This window comes from Lissotriton vulgaris, chromosome 3_1 (genome assembly GCF_964263255.1).
Source record: "Lissotriton vulgaris chromosome 3_1, aLisVul1.2, whole genome shotgun sequence".
Lineage (NCBI taxonomy): Eukaryota > Metazoa > Chordata > Amphibia > Caudata > Salamandridae > Lissotriton > Lissotriton vulgaris.
In genome coordinates, this window is record NC_141689.1 from 91,414,410 (window position 1) to 91,436,891 (window position 22,482).

General features: G+C 48.6%; 1 protein-coding gene across 2 annotated transcripts in view; it reads left to right on the forward strand.

Moving 5' to 3' along the window:
* Nucleotides 1-22,482, forward strand: part of HSPA12B (heat shock protein family A (Hsp70) member 12B) — a 331,731-nt gene that overhangs the window by 181,990 nt on the left and 127,259 nt on the right. For both annotated transcript variants that reach the window (XM_086960132.1, XM_086960131.1), the window contains exons 7-8: nucleotides 110-226; nucleotides 19,361-19,532. In XM_086960132.1, coding sequence (XP_086816258.1) covers nucleotides 110-226; nucleotides 19,361-19,532 — 289 coding nt within the window. The remainder of the gene's footprint in view (nucleotides 1-109; nucleotides 227-19,360; nucleotides 19,533-22,482) is intronic.

Sequence of the window (22,482 nt, forward strand, 5' to 3'; positions counted from 1 at the left end):
AGCTGTGCTCAGGAGTTCTCTTTGAGAATTAGTGAAACAAGGTTGATAAGTGGGATTCAACTTTATAGACTGTCTAATGTTTCTGAGCGTTGCCTTTTACTTTCTTAAGGAACTCAAGGACCAGTGCCCGTCCTTGCCAGACAATGGTGGCGTCAGATGGGTGATCACAGTGCCCGCGATCTGGAAACAGCCGGCCAAGCAGTTCATGAGGGAAGCTGCCTACCTGGTAAGATGACTGGTTTCTTCAAAGTGATGCTTAATGATGCTGGGCTCGGAAGGATGTCAGGGTAAGATCTTTGTCTTAAACATGAGGGTCGTTTAAATACCCCCTTCCAAAGAGAGTATTTCACATACAAGATTGTGTAAATCACTGATTTCTCTAAGTTAAATCATATTTCCTCTTCCTATTTGGTGCCAGTTAAAAGGTCTTGAAATCACTCCTCTTTAATTAGTCTAAACTCAATGTCAGTGTCTTGTTCCTGATCGGTCTTAAGCAGTTGTAAATTTATACTCCAATAATAGTAGTCTGCGATAACCTAATTTGACTTGGAGTTTTAAATGTTTCGTTAGAATCTAAGCCAATATTTTGAATCTGCCGTGTTTGAGTATATTCCAGTCACTAAGGTGGTTGTCTTTCACCAGGCCTATTCCACAAATCCTAGATTTTTACAAAGATTTGCTAGGCAATATCTTGCAAAGCAGAATGTGTCTGTGCACGACTCATATTTTGCCTTTTCACTGATTTAGCATACCTTCTTTTAGTGCATTTGTTATTTGCATCAGATCAGCTACTTTTATTAAAGATATATCCAGCCCAGCTTTCACGAAGGGGCGGGATTGTGGTAGGACAACGAAGACTGGAATGATGTATTTTCCAAACAAGAAAGAGTTCAACTCAATTCTGTGGAAGTTCTTAAACAAAATCCTGATCTTTGGTCTGCTCAGTCTGACACACAAGCTTGCAATGCAGAATCTCCATCTCCTGATCTGAGATTCAGACCCTTGCCAGGAATTTGTGAAAACAGATGTCTCAGGTTTAGTCATCAGCCACAGCAGGCACAAACCTCATGTGTGAGTGAAAAAGGCAATTTAAATATTCTTTTTCTGTGACTAACCTGGTTAACTCAGTATTACAAGCTGCCAAAAGTCTCATGCAAGTCTCAGGTCTCCAAAGAGGCATTCCTTTCTTAACTGTATACAAGGTAACGCTTGTCCTACAAGTGCTGAGATCTGCCCCACTCGCCGCCTGCAGTAGATACTTTTCAGTGTGCTTGATTCACAACTACTTCTGTAAATGAAAGTTCATCTTAGGTGCCCCCCTAAAAAAGACATCTGCTGGCAAAATTCTCAGTACCTATATCTTAAGCAATTTTAAATCCTTATTGATGTATATTATTGATGCTTCCCAAAGGCGATTGTGTCCATGAAGCCCATTCACAAAAATATGTTATTGAATGTGTTTTTTAGACACAAAAATTATATCCAGCGATGGTGGATGGAAGTAGGAATATGACTGGAAGAAGCAGATGGTACACGGATCCCACTTGCTCTCCGCAAATATGAAATTGAGGAATTGTAGATAGGATAGACCTATGAATTGTAAAGAATAAACTCCCTCAAAAGTTTACATTATCTAAGACATTACAAGTCACCTAAGGGTTCCAAGACCTTCTGATGGTAATCAGACTATGGTCCTGTGCCTCAGTTGCGTCGTTTACCCCCCCCCCCCCCCCCACCCCCCCTACCCACACACACACTCCCCCTGCTTTAGCAGCTACATTGGGGGTGGATTAACTTCTGTCTGTAACTCGGCAGACAATGGCTCATAATTAATGTGAAAGGGTGTGAGGGTAAGTCAGTGAAAGGATGGAGTTATAGGGGATGGGTGAATGAGTGAAAGGGTGGATGATGCATGTATGAATGATTGCATGGATGTATTTGTGAAAGGGAGGAAGGGTGGATGGGTGAGTGAAAGGGTGGATGGACGAATGAGTGAAAAGATGGATGGGTGGACCAATGAATGGATAGATGGGTGGATGAGTGGAAAGATATCCATCTTTCCACTCATCCACCCATTCATCTATTCTTTCATTGATGGTTTGAGGACGGTGGACTGAGGATGAGAGACAGGGTGGATGGACGGATGGATGAGTGAGTGAAAGGGTGGATGTATGAGTAAAAGGGAACATGGATAGATGAGTGGGTGGATGGATTGGGTGAAAGGCTGAACAAAGTGAATGGAGTGAGAGGTTGAATTGAGTAAAAGGGTGAATTTATGGGCCAAAGGATGGATGAATGGATGGACGGGTGAAATAATGAATTTGAGTGAAAGGGAGGATAGATGGATGGCTGGATGTAAGGGGTGGATGGTTGAGTGATAGGGTGAATGGATGGACAGAGGAGTAAAAGGATGGATGGATGAATGAGTGAAAGGGTAAATGGGTGGATATGTGGCTGGATGGGGCAAAGAGTGGATGGATGAACAAGCGAATGGATGGATGGATGAAAGAAAAGATAGTTGTGTTATATGGAATGGATGGAAGAGTGAAAGGGAGGGTAGATGGATGGCTGGATGAAAGGGTGGATGAAGGATGAGTGAAAGGATGAATGGATGGACCCATGAGTGAAAGGAAGGATGGATGTGTGAAAGGGTAAATGGATAGATGGATGATTGGGTATGAGGATGGGTCAAAGGGTGGATGGATGAGTGAAAGGATGGCTGGCTGAGTGAAAGGGTGTATGTATGTATGGATGGATGAAGGAGTGGAAGGGAGGATGGATAGGTTGGAAGTTGACTAGATAGGTTCGGACTCCTGGTTGGATGAAATGGTGACAGACTGAATGATGGATGAAAGATTCAATGGATGACAGAATGTGAGGATGAAATAGTGGACATCAGTGGATGGATGGAAGGGTGAAAGGATGGATGGACTGATGCGTGGATGGAAGAGACGAGAGCTCTTCTGTGGAGGGTCCCAATGGCCCGCTTAACTTGCTTGGTGCCATAAGAGGTTTGATTCAAAGTGGTTCCTATTTAAATATTCTGGCTACTCCCTCGCTGTGCCTAATTATGGTTAGGGAACTCATCTGCTACTCGCTATAGCCTTATAAAATTCCGAATGGAGTACTTTATCACATATTATAAGGAACAGTATGGGTCCTTCATGAGCAACAAACAAGCATATTTGCGCAAGAGAAATTTAAAAAGTGTGCATGCTACAAAATGTGGTAAACTGGTGCTCTCATCCTTCCAACGAATGGGTGAGGAGCAATAGGCTAAGCTTGGTGGCTCAGTGGACTAATGCATCCACTCCAGAAACTTGTGTTTCACCTCATGGCCATCAGTTTGAATTGCAGCAGGTCCATTCAGCCTCTAATCTTTCTGAGGTCAATAAAATGAGTATCATTGAGTTGGTTAACAATAAACACCACATCTTCATTGCCAAGCTGTCCCAATGGGTTAACGTACAAAGACATCTGCTATGTTATTAACCATGAATCACATATTAAAGGGTTTGAAATTTACTTCTATACATTTGCTCCTACATTTGGCGTAAAATCCGACTGAATCGGAATTTACAATCATATTGCAATAGTATTTCTGGAAAGCTGCCGCTGTCAGTTTTCCCAGAAGTGGTTCGACCTTTCTTTTTGTCAATTCTATTTCCTCATGTCTATATTTGGTAATGCAAAAATTAGGCCTGGAAGGAATAGATTTCCGTTACTCCACCGGAATCTTGTGAATTTCGTGTTTTACATGTTATGTGAAATTCGTTAAATTACACCATTATGCTACATTGCGTAATTGCATACATTTGATTTTACTATATAAAATTTGGGCACAGGAACAGAGAAACAACCTCAACAACCAGAAAGGGAACAGCTGTTGTTCGGTGCACCTATGTTTTTCTGATTATATTTTTATGAAATGCGTGCTTGAGCCCAAAATGTTTACAAGGGTGCATTTCATACTACGCTAAATGCTGGGCTTGCATTTTAGCGTAATTGTTTGTCATTTTGGTGGAATTTCAAGTAATTTACAAGCAACCCCCTAAGAAAACAAATTGCACACAAGTGCAAATGCACATTGTAATTCATTTCTTTGCCATCCATGGGAAGATATTTTTCGAATGGTAGACTGCCTCGTTTTTGCTGCCACCATCTTTAGGGTGTTTCTCTTCCCAAAACCAACCAGTAAACAGAATCTCTCCACCCCCTAGTAGTAGTAAATCTCAGTACAAAGAAAGGGCGATGCATGATTGGAAAATGTATGAATCTCCACAAATCAGTATGTTTATGAGCGACTCTAAACTTTCCAGGGCGTTCTTGCCTTAAACCAGTGGCGGTTCCTCCGCTGTAGCAGAGGAGCGTTGACCCCCCCTGCCATCCTCAAAACTTAAAAAATAAAATATTAAAACTTTTCAAGTTCTAGTCTTGGGGCGGGGCCATCGCAGGGGCAGTCAGTAGAGGGAGTGGTGGACACGTCTATCAGTGCGCATGTCGGTTTAGCCATCTCAGGCCGGTCAAATCGACATGCGCATTGAGCTGTCTGGCTTGGAGAGAGCAAAGCACAGTCTCCCAAGTCCTCTGGCAGCGCACATTCACAGCGCTCAGGCCAACGTTGCTTTCAAACATGAGAGCAGTGTCAGGATTGGCCGCAGGGGAGCCTGTGCTGCAGCGTGGACTCGGAGCAGAAGAGTGGCAGGCCTGCACCATGTACGTATTTTTTCCTTTCTTTTTTTTCCGTTTTCGCCCCTCGTCCCGTTCCCCCCAGGTACCCCATCCCATCACTCCGCCCGCATAGCTGCCGCTGTAATCAAACAATCAATCAGAGTTTGTATAGCGCAGCTACTCACCTGTGAGGGTCTCCAGGCGCTGAGGCGGACAGGGGGGCTGCTGATCTGTCTGGTCGCTGGGGTTCAGTAGAAGAGCCAGGTCTTGAGATCCTTTTTGAATTGGGACAGCGGTGGGGATTGCCTGAGTGGGAGAGACAGGGTGTTCCCGGTCCTGGCAGCAAGGTAGGAGTAGACTTGTGGATCCGTGGAACGGTGGCCAGGGCTAGTTGGGCGGAGAGGAGCTGTCGGATGGGTACGTGGAATGAGAGGCAGTGGTTCAGATATGCTGGTCCTGCGTCATGGAGGGCTTTGTAGGCATGTGTGGGGAGCTTAAAAGTGATTCTTTAGTTGACTGGGAGCCAGTGGAGTTCTCAAAAGGGTTCGGTGATGTGGCTGTGGTGGGGGATGTTGAGGAGCAGTCCTGCCGCGGCATTTTGAACGTTCTGTAGCTTCCTGAGGAGTTTCTATGTGAATCTGGCATAGAGTGCGTTGCCGTAGTCGAGTCTGCTGCTGATGAGTGCATGTGTGACCGTCTTTCTGGATTTGGTTGGGATCCATCTGCATGTCTTACAAAGCAGGCGGAGCGTGTGGATGCATAATTAGGATATGGAGCTGATCTGGCAGTTCATTGTGAGCGAGGAGTCCTGTATGATGCCGAGGTTTCGTGCATGGTCTGTGGGGGTGGAGGGTTCCCAATGCGACGAGCCACAAGGAGTCGTCCCAACGCGGAGGGGGTGGGTCCCAGGATGAGGACCTCGGTTTTGTCTGAGTTGAGTTTGAGTCAACTGTCTTTCATCCAGGTGGCATCAGCCTTCATCCCGTTGTGGAAGTTGTTTCTGGCAGCTGTGGGTTCATTGGTGAGGGAGAGACAATCCACTGGTTGTCGTCGGCTTAGGAGACGATGTTGAGTCTTTGGTTCCTGAAGATGGCTGTGAGTGGGGCCATGTAGAGGTTGAAGAGGGTGGGGCACAAGAAGAAGCCCTGGGGGACACTGCAGCTGATCTCTATGGGTTCTGACAGGAATGGAGGTAGTCTGACTCGCTGTGTTTGATTGGCGAAGAAGGAGTGGACCCAGCCCAGGGCCTTGTCGTGGATGCCAGCGTCATGGAGTCTTGTGATTAAGGTGGGGTGGGAGATGGTGTCAAAGGCAGCTGAGAGGTCCAGAAGGATTAAGGCTGTGGTTTCGCCCCAGTCGAAGAGGGAGTAGATGTCGTTGGTGGTGGAGAGGAGTGCGGTCTCGGTGCTGTTATTGCTTTGGAAGCCAGATTGGGAGATGTCCAAGACTTGGTTCGCTTCGATGAGCTACTGCTTAAAACTCTCACTACCCGCCCCTGGGAGAAGTTTTACCCAAAAGAAAAAATGTGAGCAGACCTATTTATGAGCATCCTGTAAACCCATGTTTTGTGAATCACAGCTGTGACTTTATACTCATAAAAAATGAATTTGGCATGTGTAAATTGAGCTTGCATGCCTGCATGGCTTTGTCAGTCGCTCCCAGTGGGTTTCTGGCCAGTTTCTCTTTCATGCTGTTGCAGAGTGAGTAGATCGGTGCCAAAACCTGTAAGTCTTAAACATCAATGTGTTTCCTCAGGTTGGATATTCATCAAGAGTCGAATCCAAGGGCAACTTCACTAAGTGACCGCTAATTCTGCAAACGACTTAAAATCCTCTGATGACAGCCATTTTGCACATAACAACTTTTCGGATATTTACATCCTACAGTGATGTTGTTACAGGAGGGGGTTATGTAGAATTCTATATTGCAATTTCTTTTTATCCTAGTTCATTTTAACAATACACTAAGTATCTTTATTTCTGAGACAGTAATCCGGAGCTTTATTCAATCTGACTATAATGCATTCCTTTTATGTTGTGTAATAATGAAAATTGGTATAGCAAGAGAATATTCTTAAATAAAATGATATATTTGGGCCAATTTCTTTTGATCCACTTTCTTCTTTGGATCTCCAAAGCCAATAACTTTCTACATCTGTCACTAGGAAACATTTTAGCCTTTGCCAACAATGAGTGTGGCAACTATATGTACTTGGCAGGAAATCATTGTTCCAGTTTCCCAAATGAACTCCTCCCGCGTGGAAATCTGAGGTTCTGCCAAACTAGACCTACTTTCCACCACAGGAATTCCTTCCTTCCTCCCATGCAGTAGTGTTAATGTGGCCATTTTTCCTCTACTTTCTTGCTAATACATTTCTTTATTGTAGTGATGCATTTTTGAATAGGGTAGGCCATTAAATATACATAAGCAAACACACTTTGTTACTCTTATATTACACTACACTGCACTATTTTGTCCTTTCATTTGCTTCAGACAAAAGCATGAGCCCTGAGGCTATTCGAAGACTGTAGGCTCTGAACTCCATAAAACATTAACAAGAAACATTTGTAACTGCGAGGGGGGGGGAACATATTTCTCCGTTGGACAGTGTTGGCCGTTCAAACACTATATTGTAAAACAACAAGTTCATGGATAGACAATAGTATGATCAGTTGCCCGTGCTCGCATCCTTTACAAGATCATTCAGAAACCCATTCATTCAAGCATTCAACATCATTGTTATCAACGAAACCCTAAGAAGGAGACTAGGGCTGCTATCCTTGTGTACTTCTTAGCTGTGGTTGACTGGCACTCTCAGCCTTGAGTAGCATTTCTCACTCTTTTCAGCGGCCTCATTGGATTTATTTGTTATTCTTTTTACTTCTCTGAATGGTCTCTTTTCCATGGTTTTCTGGCCAAAACCTTGATTCTTTCATGCTCTCACTAATCTTTAAAACTAACACAACCTAAAATCATGATAAGATCAAAGCACAGCTCCTGGAATCCATTTTCAAACATTAGTTTTTTTGCTATGGCCTTCCTCTTCTCACTCCGCCGCATGGCAATATATCCCTAGTCTCTGTCCCATCTCTAATACCCTTTCAGATGCAAGAATAACAAATGCCTGACTCTGCCTCAGACAGGTCAGTCTTTTAGATGTTACCTTCACCAGTGACTGACTGCCCAGCACAATCAGTCAGTGGTTTGACATGTGTCTAAGTCGAAACCAACCCCACTGGCGTTTCATAGCCATGTTATTAATTATTGCTACAGTCTGTCAATGGTTATGTTGACCTGTTCTAGAGTTTCCTCTAAGTCAGCCCATCTTTCGGAAATGGTCTTGACAAGTGTCTACAGGGTTACCAATTTATCCTATGTCATTTGTGACCCTTTCAGCCAGTCTGGTCATTTTGGTCAGAGTCACTCTGCCTTCTGGGATTTGTAGTTTGGCTTTTTGTCATCATATACATGTGCTTCCTAGTTTCTGAATATAAGGTGCACCACACTTGTCTTGGGGCCTTTAGAAAGATGTGTAAATGACTGCTGCCCAGCTGTGCCAACCTTTAAAAGACAGGTTAGGGAGAAACGGTCATATATGTGAAAACATACAGATCATGTTATTAGGAAAAAGGTCAGACAAGCTTTGCCTAAGTAAATGCACAGATTACTGAAATTATACACACTACGCAACACGGGGCACTGCATCTCCATGCCTGACACGGTTTGATTCTTCCTCATCATGGGAACAATAAACACACACATAAGTAGTTAAACCTAGGTCTCTGGCAGCTGATTGTCACACATAAGTCTACAGAAGTTCAAGACTTTCAAAGGCACTCATTCCTGGGCAAATGAATTTACTCCACCACTTGGGTGATGAAAGAGGTCAACCTTCAATAAATCTTCTCCAAATTACAAAGAATTGAGGAGCTATTTTACCCGGCTCTACACCAATAATCCACATTGGCTTGTAAAGACTCTACAACAAATATGTTGATTACACATAATGTTGTGGATCTATTATTGACCGATGACAGAATCATATATGACTCGATTCACAAAGGTAAACGCACACGTTGTGTAAGTTTACTCTTTTTCGCTATTCACAAACACGTTTCAGTAGTAAGGACATGCTAAAGTATAAAAAATAATTTATGGAACGCTTGGCTTAATTTTAGCCACTGTTTTCCACACCATGCCACTTCAGTTTGGAGCCAGCAGGATGCAAATCAGTTTTGACCCTGCTCCAATGGGAAGAGTCCAGCCTGAACTGCCAAACCAGATCACTCCAGAACACAAGAATCCCAGGGCCAGTCTTGCCCTTGTCATGGGCTCAACAGCCAGGTATAGCTGGATTACACTTTTACCTTTGTAATTATGACATTTTTGGGGAGCCGCTAAAGATAGCTCAAGACAATATGTAGAGAACCAACTGAGAGGGGTGCACCTACAGCCTAGGAGTAATCTTCAACCATTCATATCATTATCTCCAGTTGATAGAAGTTCTAGTGATGATGCTTCACATACAGGATGAGCTCGCGAGTGGTGATAGCCACCCTGCTTTAATCTTGCCCCTTCACACATTCCCCCTTCTATATCTGTTAATGTGGGGAACCCTAATACCCATACATCCCCGTAAGCCTTTCATGCTGCACCGGAGGAACATTGTCTCGCTAGCAATGCTATCACCACCCAGCCACACCGTTGTCTATACTTAGAATATGTTCAGTCCTCTTGTAATGTGCCACATGGGGTCAGACATCAAGGGCACCCACAATCTGTATCACCTATTTGCATTCAGCTCTCATTAACCTATAAGGGAACGTCAGTTCAGTCCCATTCAAGGAGGGCGCTCGTCCTGAGGACACTACAGTTTTTTAGTCAAGAGCTGCCAGAGCTCGAGGTCTCCCTACAGCTTTTTATCCCGCCTCACTAGTTTCATCCTAATTTCTTCTGCTGTGCTCCATTTCCCAACATCTTATCTCCACCTACCAACCCCTGGCGCCTGCCGCCTCAACCAATGTGCTGCCAGTCGCCAGTAACAGTGTGTAATGGCTAAACTTATATTTCATTTTATTTTTTTGAATTACTAGCTCCTACGCTAAGCTGGTGGGCTTATGGGTTATTATGCAAGTCAACCTGGAACTCTGGCCGATAGCAATCAGCTGCCTGCATCCAGCATGTATGTACCTAGGTACAGTCCCATGTTAGATAGAAATAGGTGGCCACCACCTTGCAGCATTTAGGACATTCTCACACTCTATAGTGCGATCTAGTGTATGCAACATAGCTGGGGTGACATATGTTCTATGTATGAAATGAACATTGGGTAGAGGAGTTGGCCTAACGGCTAGGGCGGTCGGCCTCAAATCTGGGGAACTGGGTTCGAGTCTCAACAATGATGCTGAACATCCTGTGATTCTGGGCAAATCACTTAATCTCGCCGTGCCTAACAAAAAAAATGGATGTGTCCTCATGTAATGCAACTGGTGCTACGTAAAGCGCTCTGATACCCCATTCGGGTCAAGTTCATGCTATATAAAACACTGTTAAAAAAAAAATGTGAATCAGTCAAAATCAAGCATTAGTGGTGATGGTACGGAGGAGAGCCAGGGTACCACTCCATTGGGTGTCAGTGAAGTCGTGGGCACAATCTGTTTCCCTTTGTGCTCTAGACCTCAGAGGGGAGTTCTGGATATCCACCACTAGGGATATACATATCCGAGTTATGATTCTTATACTGGAAAGGAAATGTTAGACAGACCGGGAGGGTCGGCCGAGACTACGGGGAGAGGTCTCCGGGGAGAGCCGTCTCCAACGACTGTACAGACAAGTAACTTCCCCCCCACAGACGGACACCACACAAGGTTGCAGTTTAACGAGGCTTTATATGCAATTCTTAGGTTACGATGATATGATACAAGGAGGTCTGGACTCAGGGGGTCCCCTCGGTTCTGGTCTTTGGTTTAGGAAAAGGGGTAGCGGGACAGTCTTGTTACCAATGAGTGGAAAATAGCTCTCAATCCTCGAGCTCGGCGTTCTAGATGATCGGGCCGCGGCGGAGCCAGCCGGTCCCGAGATGGACGAAGGAAAAACGACGGTCCGCGGCGGAGCCTGCAGGTCCCGGTGAAGATGACGGTTACAACGGTCCGCGGCCACGCCAGCAGGTCCCGACGACGATGAAGGAGATGAAGGTTGCGAAGGCTGTGGCAGCGCCAACAGGCAGGACGATGGTGCACAAGACAGAGCTACGGCAGCGCCAGTAGTCGGCCTAGGATGAGTTCCTCTTTACGTCTCTCGACTCCAAGATACAACTGCCTTCCTGCTCTGGAGCTGCCCCAGTTATAGGGCTGGGGTGCTTTGATGTCCGGACCCTCGCACTTGGAGGTCGGGAGGTCCGGGATGAGGGAGTCCAGACACCCAGCAGGGGGGTGGAGCCAACGCCCGGGGAGGCGATGGGCGAGCGGCACTTGGTGGAGGAGAGCCATCGACACCTCCTTCTCCCATTGACTTGCCAAGTAGCCCGCTCACCTCCTGGGTGGATGGTGGTGCCGGGATGTCTGAGGCCTGGCCAGGCCCAGGGTTGAGGTCGGCCGGGGGCCAGGCGGCCACGTGGGGGAGTGTTCAAGATGGCGCCCCAGGATGGGCGCGTAGGCTGGCAGTGGGTCGGACCCACGAGGTGGACATGCTCGAGGGCAGGGGTCCCTGAGGGGACGGAGGACGTGCAAGGGTGGTGTGTAGTACCTGCGTGACCGGGCTCAGGCCTGGTTGGGCCGGGGGAGAGCGGCCTTTCATGTGGCCTGTCCAACATGCGTCCCCCCCAGCTGAAGGCGGGGAGAGTTACCCATCCTCTTGGGGACTCTCCTCGTCGAGGCGGAAGAACCGGGACAGGCCATCCGCGTTGGCGTGATCTGGCCCAGGCCGGTGTTCGACTGTGAAGTCCATACCTTGTAGGGAGATGGACCAGCGTAGTAACTTCGGGTTTTCCCCCCGCATCTGCATCAGCCATTGCAGGGGTCGGTGGTCGGTCTGTACCCGAAAGTGTGTTTCAAAAAGGTAGGGCCGGAGCTTCTTGAGGGCCCATACCACAGCGAAGGCCTCCCTCTCTATGGTGCTCCAGCGCTGTTCCCGTGGTAGGAGTCGCCGGCTAATGAAGGCCACCGGTTGATCAAGGCCGTCGGTGTTCACTTGAGACAGGACTGCCCCAATGCCATGGTCGGAGGCATCCGTCTGAACGACGAACTCCCGGCTGTAGTCGGGGGCCTGGAGCACAGGGGCGGAACACATGGCGGCTTTCAATTGTTCAAAGGCAGCTTGACACTCTGGGGTCCAGTTGACTTTCTTGGGCTGGTTTTTCGACGTGAGTTCTGTGAGGGGCCCCACTATAGTCCCATAGTCTTTCACGAACCTTCGGTAGTAGCCTGTGAGGCCCAGGAAGGCTCGTACCTCGGTCTGGGTGATGGGGGGCTGCCAGGTCTGGATGGCGGCAATTTTTAGCTGCAGAGGGGCCACCAGGCCGCTTCCCACCTGGTGCCCGAGGTAGGTTACAGACCCTTGCCCAATTTGACATTTGCTGGCCTTGATCGTGAGGCCAGCCCGCTGTAGGGCTTGCAGCACTGCTCGGAGGTGGTGGAGGTGCTCGGACCAATGGTGGCTGTACACAGCGATGTCGTCTAGGTAGGCGGCGCTGAATCCTTCGAGCCCCGCCAGGACCTGATTGACGAGCCGTTGGAATGTCGCTGGGGCGTTCTTCATGCCGAAGGGCATGACGGTGAAATGGTAATGGCCATCGGGTGTGGAAAAGGCAGAACGTTCTTGCGCCCTGGGTGTGAGGCCGATCTGCCAGTAGCCCGCCGTCAGGTCGAAGATACTGAGGTAGCGGGCAGCTCCCATGCGGTCGATCAGTTCATCTGCCCGGGGGATGGGATGTGCGTCTGTTCGGGTGACCGCATTCAAGCCCCGGTAGTCGACGCAGAACCGGAGTTCTGGTGTGGTGCCGGGGGCAGCTGCTTTGGGGACCAGTACTACAGGGCTGGCCCAGGGGCTGTCTGAGGCTTCGATGACCCCGAGTGTGAGCATTTTGGCTACTTCGTCCTGGATGCAGGCCCGTACCCGATCTGGCACGCGGTAGGCCCGGTGGCGGATAGGGGGGCTGTCCCCCGTGTCCACATCGTGCACACACCAGGAAGTGACACTTGGGGTGAGGGAGAACAGGCTGGCGAACTGTGATAGGAGGGCTTGACAGTCCTGGCGTTGCTCTCTGGTGAGGGCCTCCGAGAGTCGGACCCCATCCACGGAGCCGTCTTGCTCCCGAGTCCGTAGGAGGTCAGGGAGGGGCTCGGAGTCTTCTTCAGCCCCAGTGTCTGTGGCCATCAGGAGGCTGAGTTCTGTGCGCACAAAGTGGGGCTTTAGTCTGTTAGCGTGGAGGACCCGGAGTGGGTTCCGGGAGGATTCCATGTCGATGAGATAGGTGGCAGGGCCCTTGCGCTCGATTACTTTGAAGGGCCCCGTCCATTTGTCTTGTAGGGCGCACGGTTCGGTGGGGGACATCACCCATACCTGTTGGCCAGGTTCAAATTCAATGGATGAGGCATTACGGTCATACCACTTTTTCATGTCCTCTTGACTGGCCTCTAGGTTGGTTTTTGCCATTTCCCGGAACCGCCGGGTCTGGTTGCGGAGGGTTAAGAGGTACCGGAAGACATCTGGAGGGTTCTTTAACGGAGGCATCTCCCAGCCTTCTTTGACTAGGCTGAGCGGCCCCCGCACTGGGTGTCCATATAGCAGTTCAAATGGGCTGAAGCCCAGGGATTTCTGGGGGACCTCTCGATAAGCGAAGAGGAGGCACGGCAGCAGCACATCCCATTGGCGACGGAGGGGCTCTTCCAACCCCCCGATCATCCCCTTTAGCGTGCGGTTGAACCGCTCAACGAGTCCGTTCCCTTGAGGGTGATAGGGGGTCGTGAATCGGTAGGTGACCCCGCACTGTTGCCAGAGGGATTTCATGTATTTAGAAATAAAGTTCGTGCCTCTGTCGCTGACGACTTCTCGGGGGAAGCCCACACGGGAGAAGATCCCCATCAGAGCCCGGCCGACTACCGGGGCTGTCACAGTCCGCAGAGGGACAGCCTCAGGGTAGCGGGTGGCGTGGTCCACTAGCACCAAGATGAATCGACGGCCTTGTTTGGTGCGTGGGTCCAGGGGCCCCACAATGTCTATTCCGACCCTCTCAAACGGGGTAGTGACCACAGGAAAAGGTTGCAGGGGAGCCTTTAGTTTGCGGCCGCTCTTTCCACTGGCTTGGCACGTGGGGCAAGATCGGCAATGCTGGTGCACATCGTTCCTCATTTTGGGCCAGAAGAAGTGGGTCACTAGGCGACTGTAGGTTTTATCTTGTCCCAGGTGTCCTGCCAGGGGGACATCGTGGGCCAGGTTGAGCAGAAAGTCTCTAAAACGGAGGGGCACCACTAATACTCGGTTGGCCCCCAGCTCGGCGATTCTTTGCTCGCTGTACAGCAGATCATTGTCCCAGTAGACCCAATGAGTACCGGAGGTGTCTCCTGCGCTTTGGGCGAGCGCTTGCTGGCGGAGTCCCTCGAGGGAGGGACAGGTCTTCTGTTCTTGGCGAAATTGTTCTTGCGTGGGCCCCCCCTCTTGAGGCCACTGGTCGAGGTTAGCAAGGTCGGAAGGTTGAGCTGGTTCGGGGGGAACGTCACGGTCGGTGGTTTCGGCTGGGGCGACCGGGGGCGGTGGTGCCGGCCATTCGGGTTCTTCTGGGCGGTGGTTGGCACGGGCGGCCATGGACCGGGTCGTGACGCACGCCCAGTCCGGGACGCCTAACATCCCCAGGTGTTCTCTTCGCTCCACGGCTGCCCACGGAGAGCTTTCAAGGTCATTCCCCAGGAGGCAGTCTACGGGGGCATCGTCTCGGACCGTTACTTTCAACATGCCGGAGACCCCTCCCCATTCGAAAGGGACGCAGGCCATCCGACACAGACTTTCCGAGTTATCGGCTGATCGTACAGGGCAGAGAATGTTCGGTAAATACTGTTCTGGGGTCACCAGGTGACAGCGGACGGCTGTTACACTGGCCCCGGTGTCACGAAGGGCTTCGGCCCGGCGTCCATTGATGCTCACCCATTGGCTGTACTTCTGGGTGTTAGCGGGTAGGGGGACCCGCAGGACCATGTCTTTCCCCCCTAAGCATGCTAGAGCCATGGCGGCTGGCTCCCACTCTTGATGCTCTTGTTCGTATTCTTCCTGCTCCTCGGAGATCTGTTCTTCCCCTAGGGCCGCAGCGGCCACTTGGCGGGGTCTTGGGCTCTGGTACTGCGGGCAATTTGGGTCGTTTGCATAGTGGCCGACCCGTTGGCATCGGTGACACGTGACATTGGCTCTGTACCCCGGTCGCGCCGGGGTGCTGCCCCGGTTGGCCGGGGGGGTGGTGCTGGTAGCGGGGGCGACCGGAGCGTTGTCTCTTCCTCGTCCTTGGCCCCCTCCTCCTCCTCTGGGTCGGTGCTGACCATTGTTGTTCCGGTTCTGTTCGTAGGACCCATTCCGGCCCACTCTGGTGATCTCCCACCGGTCAGCTTCGGCTGCGAGCTGCCGGGGATCCGTTAACTTGCTGTCGAGGAGGTGCTGGCGGAGTTCAATGAAGCAATTGTTCGACAGATGCTCCCATACCATCAGATTGAACAGTTGTTCGTAGGTCGTGACGTTGCTTCCTCTGATCCAGCCCTCGAAGGCTCGGCTAAAGTACGTTACATAGTCCACCCAAGTTGTACCCGGGATGCGGGTGCAGTCTCGGAACCTCTGACGGTACATCTCGGGTGTGAGGCCATAGCGGGTGAGGAGTGCCGCTTTCATATGGTCATAGGAGGTCATCTGGTGGTCCGGGAGCTGTAGCAGGGTATCGCGGCCCTCATTGAGGAATCTCCCCCATAGACCGGCTCCCCAATCGCTTCTATCGATCCGGTGTGCAGTCATAGCGACTTCATAGGCCTTAAACCATTGCTGGATGTCGTCCTCTCGGAAATATTCTCGGACAACATCCTTGGGGATGTGTACCTTTTTCTCTGTGGCCTCTGAGGTGTGGGGTCGCTCGGGCACCCCTACTTCTTTATTCTGCTTGCGCAGGTTGATCTCGGCTAGGTTCCGTTCGTGTTCGTACGCCAGTTTCTTTTCCTCGAGCTCCCTTTGTCTCTGTTTCTCCTCTCTTTCTTCTCGGAGACGCAGGTGCTCTAAGTTGATTTTTTGTTCGGCCAACTTAAGTTCAACGTCCATTTTGAGCCGGGCCATTTCTAGCTCGTGTAGTCGGGTTCTTTCTCTTTCCTGGATCTCGTCTTGCGAGAGACCCGTTCTTTGCCCTTCAGGGGCCGTGGTGGTTTTTTCTGCGGTGCTTTGATCGGGGGTTCCGGCAGCCCCGGTCTCTGCCCAAGATTCTAGGGCATGCTTAAAATCGTCTTTGGTGCTTAGTCCGGTGGTAGCGATACCCAGTTCGATGCAGAATTGTTTTAGTTCACGATGGCTGTACTCCTCCAATTTCTCCATTTGGAACTTCTCGGTTGATCCGCTTTCTTTAGTTGTCATTGTGATTTCGTCGTGGGGTGAGCTACTCTCTGTACGTTATGCGGTGATTCGGATCGCGCCGCTGGCCACCAATGTTAGACAGACCGGGAGGGTCGGCCGAGACTACGGGGAGAGGTCTCCGGGGAGAGCCGTCTCCAACGACTGTACAGACAAGTAACTTCCCCCCCACAGACGGACACCACACAAGGTTGCAGTTTAACGAGGCTTTATATGCAATTCTTAGGTTACGATGATATGATACAAGGAGGTCTGGACTCAGGGGGTCCCCTCGGTTCTGGTCTTTGGTTTAGGAAAAGGGGTAGCGGGACAGTCTTGTTACCAATGAGTGGAAAATAGCTCTCAATCCTCGAGCTCGGCGTTCTAGATGATCGGGCCGCGGCGGAGCCAGCCGGTCCCGAGATGGACGAAGGAAAAACGACGGTCCGCGGCGGAGCCTGCAGGTCCCGGTGAAGATGACGGTTACAACGGTCCGCGGCCACGCCAGCAGGTCCCGACGACGATGAAGGAGATGAAGGTTGCGAAGGCTGTGGCAGCGCCAACAGGCAGGACGATGGTGCACAAGACAGAGCTACGGCAGCGCCAGTAGTCGGCCTAGGATGAGTTCCTCTTTACGTCTCTCGACTCCAAGATACAACTGCCTTCCTGCTCTGGAGCTGCCCCAGTTATAGGGCTGGGGTGCTTTGATGTCCGGACCCTCGCACTTGGAGGTCGGGAGGTCCGGGATGAGGGAGTCCAGACACCCAGCAGGGGGGTGGAGCCAACGCCCGGGGAGGCGATGGGCGAGCGGCACTTGGTGGAGGAGAGCCATCGACACCTCCTTCTCCCATTGACTTGCCAAGTAGCCCGCTCACCTCCTGGGTGGATGGTGGTGCCGGGATGTCTGAGGCCTGGCCAGGCCCAGGGTTGAGGTCGGCCGGGGGCCAGGCGGCCACGTGGGGGAGTGTTCAAGATGGCGCCCCAGGATGGGCGCGTAGGCTGGCAGTGGGTCGGACCCACGAGGTGGACATGCTCGAGGGCAGGGGTCCCTGAGGGGACGGAGGACGTGCAAGGGTGGTGTGTAGTACCTGCGTGACCGGGCTCAGGCCTGGTTGGGCCGGGGGAGAGCGGCCTTTCATGTGGCCTGTCCAACAGGAAACAAGCTTCATCACCACCCCCTTTTCTGAATCATTTTGTCCACCATTAGCGTGGAAGGGTATACTCAGATGTGAGTCCCTTGCTCATTGCACCATCAGGATTCAAGCAAGCCAGGCCGAATACGGCTGAAATGCCAGAAACCGGTCCCCGGAAGCTTGTTTCCTTCCCAGTATAAGAATTGGCTTGGTAGTTTGGTTTGCCCTGTTCCCATCATGCACTGGGACAGGAACAGACTAATTTGCATGTAGCCAGGTTCTGAGCTGGGACGGTGCAGTGAGCTAAAAAACGGTGATGGATCAAGCCCTGATCTTTGGACTGGGTAAGAGTGGTCTGCTTAATTCAGACACTCCGTTCATCACCACCCCCTTTTCTGAATCATTTTGTCCACCATAAGCGTGGAAGGGTATACTCAGATGTGAGTTCCTTGCTCATTGCACCATCAGGATTCAAGCAAGCCAGGCTGAAGACGGCTGAAATGCCAGAAACCGGTCCCCGGAAGCTTGTTTCCTTCCCAGTATAAGAATTGGCTTGGTAGTTTGGTTTGCCCTGTTCCCATCATGCACTGGGTCAGGAACAGACTAATTTGCATGTAGCCAGGTTCTGAGCTGGGATGGTGCAGTGAGCTAAAAAACGGTGATGGATCAAGCCCTGATCTTTGGACTGGGTAAGAGTGGTCTGCTTAATTCAGACACTCTGTTCATCACCACCCCCTTTTCTGAATCATTTTGTCCACCATAAGCGTGGAAGGGTATACTCAGATGTGAGTCCCTTGCTCATTGCACCATCAGGATTCAAGCAAGCCAGGCCGAAGACGGCTGAAATGCCAGAAACCGGTCCCCGGAAGCTTGTTTCCTTCCCAGTATAAGAATTGGCTTGGTAGTTTGGTTTGCCCTATTCCCATCATGCACTAGGACAGGAACAGACTAATTTGCATGTAGCCAGGTTCTGAGCTGGGATGGTGCAGTGAGCTAACAAACGGTGATGGATCAAGCCCTGATCTTTGGACTGGGTAAGAGTGGTCTGCTTAATTCAGACACTCTGTTCATCACCACCCCCTTTTCTGAATCATCCTGGTTCACATAAAGCATTGCTGGTGCCTGGTGATGTGCTGCCTTGTATTGAAGGGAAGCCAAATAAGCAAAGATGAAATGTATACTGTAGAAGAACTGAGCTGCTGTTAAATTGCATTCTAAGTGACTGTTCATATGCCAGACCTAATTTGTCTCAATTTCCCCGTTCACTGGGGCTCATTTAGTTTACCCACACTGGCAAATCATTATGTTCTTAATGATGTGTTAAGTGCACTCTCTTCTAGTGTGCAAACCAAGATGGAAAACCCTCCAGTTCCCATGAACCATCTTCATTGAAGGCGGGTTTTTCTGAAAAAAAGATTTTAAGGTGCATAATGCCAGGAATGGCCGTGAAAAGAGTATGGTGTGCTTGGTGTTCCCTCAAAGGACTCTTGCGGCACTGAAACAGACCTACACTATGATAAAACGGACACTACACCCTTTCTTATATCAAGATAGTCCTCACAGAAACAAGGCAGAGCTCAGTATTACTGGCACTAACTGGTTCGGTGAGTGGCAAACTTTACCACATCTTCCACATTCCCTTTGATTCTAGGATGAGAATTCCTATTAAGGTAGATACGGGTTTAGTCAAAATGTTGACTAGGCTAAATATTGCTCTTTAACTGCTAATTTTAGTGGATGTGTCATTCCCATGTTTAGGTCTGACTTCGTAGAGTGCAGTTCTAATGTAGTAGATTAGAAGTGATTTAGTGCCAGGTTGATAAAAGCACTGCCTGGTAGTAAACACAATTAACCATGAACCAAAAGTCACACTTTTCTGCTTTTTTCATGATTGTCCTATTGATTTGGCCTGTTGTGAGTTAAATATTGCCAAAACGACAGACTTTTGGTTTCAGTGTTGGACTAACAAGGGGTTGTGATGTTCTCAACAGGCGGGCCTGGTTTCCCCTGAATATCCAGAACAGCTATTGATTGCCCTGGAGCCAGAGGCTGCCTCCATCTACTGCAGGAAGTTGAGACTCCATCAATTGATTGACCTAAGCTGTGGCCCGTTGACCAATGGTTTTTCACCGGATCGATCCATTGATTCAAGCTTCCGGCAGGGTAAGCATTGCTGTCAGCACTGGTTCCAGACTCTTCCAAATCACTGTATATGTTGCACCTCTGCTGCTCTCAAAGCTTGTTTGAATCTACATTATGATCAGGATTAATCCGAAATGATCATGGGTAGATTTTATTTAAAATTAAAGTAAGCTATGTCACATAATTGGTATTTGTATGCTGCACATGTGTCATTAGTATATTTATATCTCACAAAAGAGTGTGACATTTTTAGAACATTCAATTTTTTACTCTCATGTGTCATGGATTAGAAGAATTTCAGAAAAAGATATCTCAATCAAATATTTTGTGGCATGCTTCATCATTAGTATATTTTCCCATCCTAGTAGCTGAGTGCCATTGGGATGGACTGACTTTGTTGAAAGAGCTCTGTATAAGTAACAACTGGATATTTGTGGGGGGGTCCAGGTATGATAAAAATACTTCAGAGAAAACCCAGATCATATCTCCTTTATAAGTGGGTATCCTGGGTATGGTTAAAGAGAGAGTGTTTGATGGCTGTCAAAATTAATGTTTTGCGCATCAGCTATCTGTCTGCCAACAGGTTTCAGCTGTTCGTAGTGCCTTATCAGGTCAGTGGCCTTCATCAGGGCTTTGTAGATCCTTACCTAGTTCCTATTCAGTCATGCTTTCATCTAGTGTAGAGGCATACAGCTTTTATTTCTGCAATACTCATGTGTAATGATAAACCTACAACGTTGCCTATGTTTTCCTCTACTTAACTGGGTGCGAACTAGGTGTGAGGAAATCTCTAATTAAATTGACATTAGAATTTGTATGTATCTTTTCATAAAAGGGACTTAATTCTTAACCACAGTAAGGTTACAGTCCTTAAAAACAGGATAATGTTTGGGCCAAAAGTCTTAACTCAGTTTACTTAAGTCTAGCAGCAAGTTCCATCAAAGTCAAAAGTGTTCGTGTGTTTGAAGTGTGTGGTCCCCACATCTATCCTCTTATTGAAATCATTGATGGTAGATAGGTCGAATGTGAATCTGCTGCCTCAATCTCCATCGAAAGGGGCAGAGGCCACCAATAGTTGTTGTACACGCCGAGTTGAAAACATGGTTCAGGTAAGCAGACACACCTGGCTCCACAGGAATCTTCACATGTCTGCCTGACCAGGGGGCCATAGTGCCAACAGAACATTTCTTCCAAGCATTGCTTTTTCCTTAGTCTGAATCTAAATATATTTTGGCTCTAATTGAAATGTCTGTCCAGTAACTTATCCAACGTCAACATAATAAAGTCTTCCTTATTAAGTTTTCTCTCCAATGTGTATTGTGCATGGAGACACCACTGTCTATTCTGTCTTGTTGTGTCTTGGGTGCTCCATTCCACTTCAACAGTGATTTTAGCCACGGAAGTGCATAATAAGCCCAAACATTCAGCCAATGTCTTTTTCATTGAAAACCCCAACACCACAGCCTTGTTTTTATTGTCATTTAATCCAGTTAAATATTTATATTCTTGCGGTTAAAACAAGTTGAATGTCTTTAGCAATGCTTGTTTTCTTAATAAAACAGAAATAGAAGAAGGCCATTTGGACCGAGGAGTGTCAGAAGGCTTTTGATACACAGAAGAAGGCACTGTGTGAAGGCATATGATTTCAGCAAGGAGTTTGTGGTCCAAACAGATGCTTCAGAACACGGGATTAGAGGGCAATGTTATCACAGCTGAATTATGAGGGTCAGAATCAACCTTTATCAGCCGGAGACTGCTCCCCGAGAGCAATATTGGAGTGCTATAGAGAAGGAAGCCTTTGCTGTGGTTTTCTTACTGAATAAGCTGAGACCCAACCTGTTTGGGGCTCTCTTCTGGGCTCAAACTCACCACGGGCCTCTTAGATGGCTCATGCAGTTGAGAGGGAAAAAAAGAGGGGAACACCCCAAACTGGTGAAGTGGTCCTTCGCCTTACAGGGAATGGAATTTACATTGGAGAAGAGAAATGGGACTGACCATGCCAATGCAGATGGCCTTTCTGAGTTCTTCAGCTTACATGAGAACTGCTAAGTGAATGGCTGAGTTGCTCCCCTCCTTTTATATGGAGGGTGGAATAAAAAAAAGCATCTTTTTGCATGATTAGCCCCATTTCTTATGTACTGAAGCTGTTAGTTCTTTTTTACTTTGTGCACTGGGTCTCAGCTAACCCTGCCCCAGTGCATGTGCTCTGACAACTAGATCATGTTGAAATTGGCTATACTCCTGATTGACATATTTAACTTACCTATTAGTCCCCAGTAGATGTTGCAAAGGGTACCCAGAGCCTGTACTTTAAATGTTACTAGTGCAATGCAGCACATATTGTGTCACCTCCAAAAGCGGCAATGCAAAACATGACTGCATGCTTGCCATCAGTAGCCTGGCTGTGCAGATTTACACTGCACATTTGATCTGTCAAAATACCCCATTTTGACAGGCCTAAGCCCTCCTTTTAAATAGTAATAACTCAGTAGTCTACTAAGTAGGCCTTAATGCCCAATAAAGCAGTGTGTATGGTAATTAGATGTAGGACTTAAAAGTTAATGTAAACATGTCCTTACAGTGACTACGCCCCAAAAGCTGCTTTCACTGTAGCAGGGTTAGATGTCCCTTAGGAAAGGACTTGGGGTTAAAATTGAACTTAAATAATGTTATCCCTGCTTAGGAACAAGATTTTAAAAAAGTTAGGTTTTGAACTTTTCAAAATATTTATTACCAATCCAATTCATTGGTAACGTTGATGTGCAAGAAATATTTTACAAAAAGTACTTTTAAAAAGTCACCTTTAACCTGCCTAAAGCCTTTAGTAGCCCATTTGCCTGAGCTTCCTGCCATCACCCAGGAGCGGAAGATCTCCTTGACGAAATGTGAACTAGCTCTCAGAGCTGAGACAGACTCCCGGGATGTGGGGAGAGGTTGACCTTTCCCTGACAGGATGGCCTGGGGGTCTGTG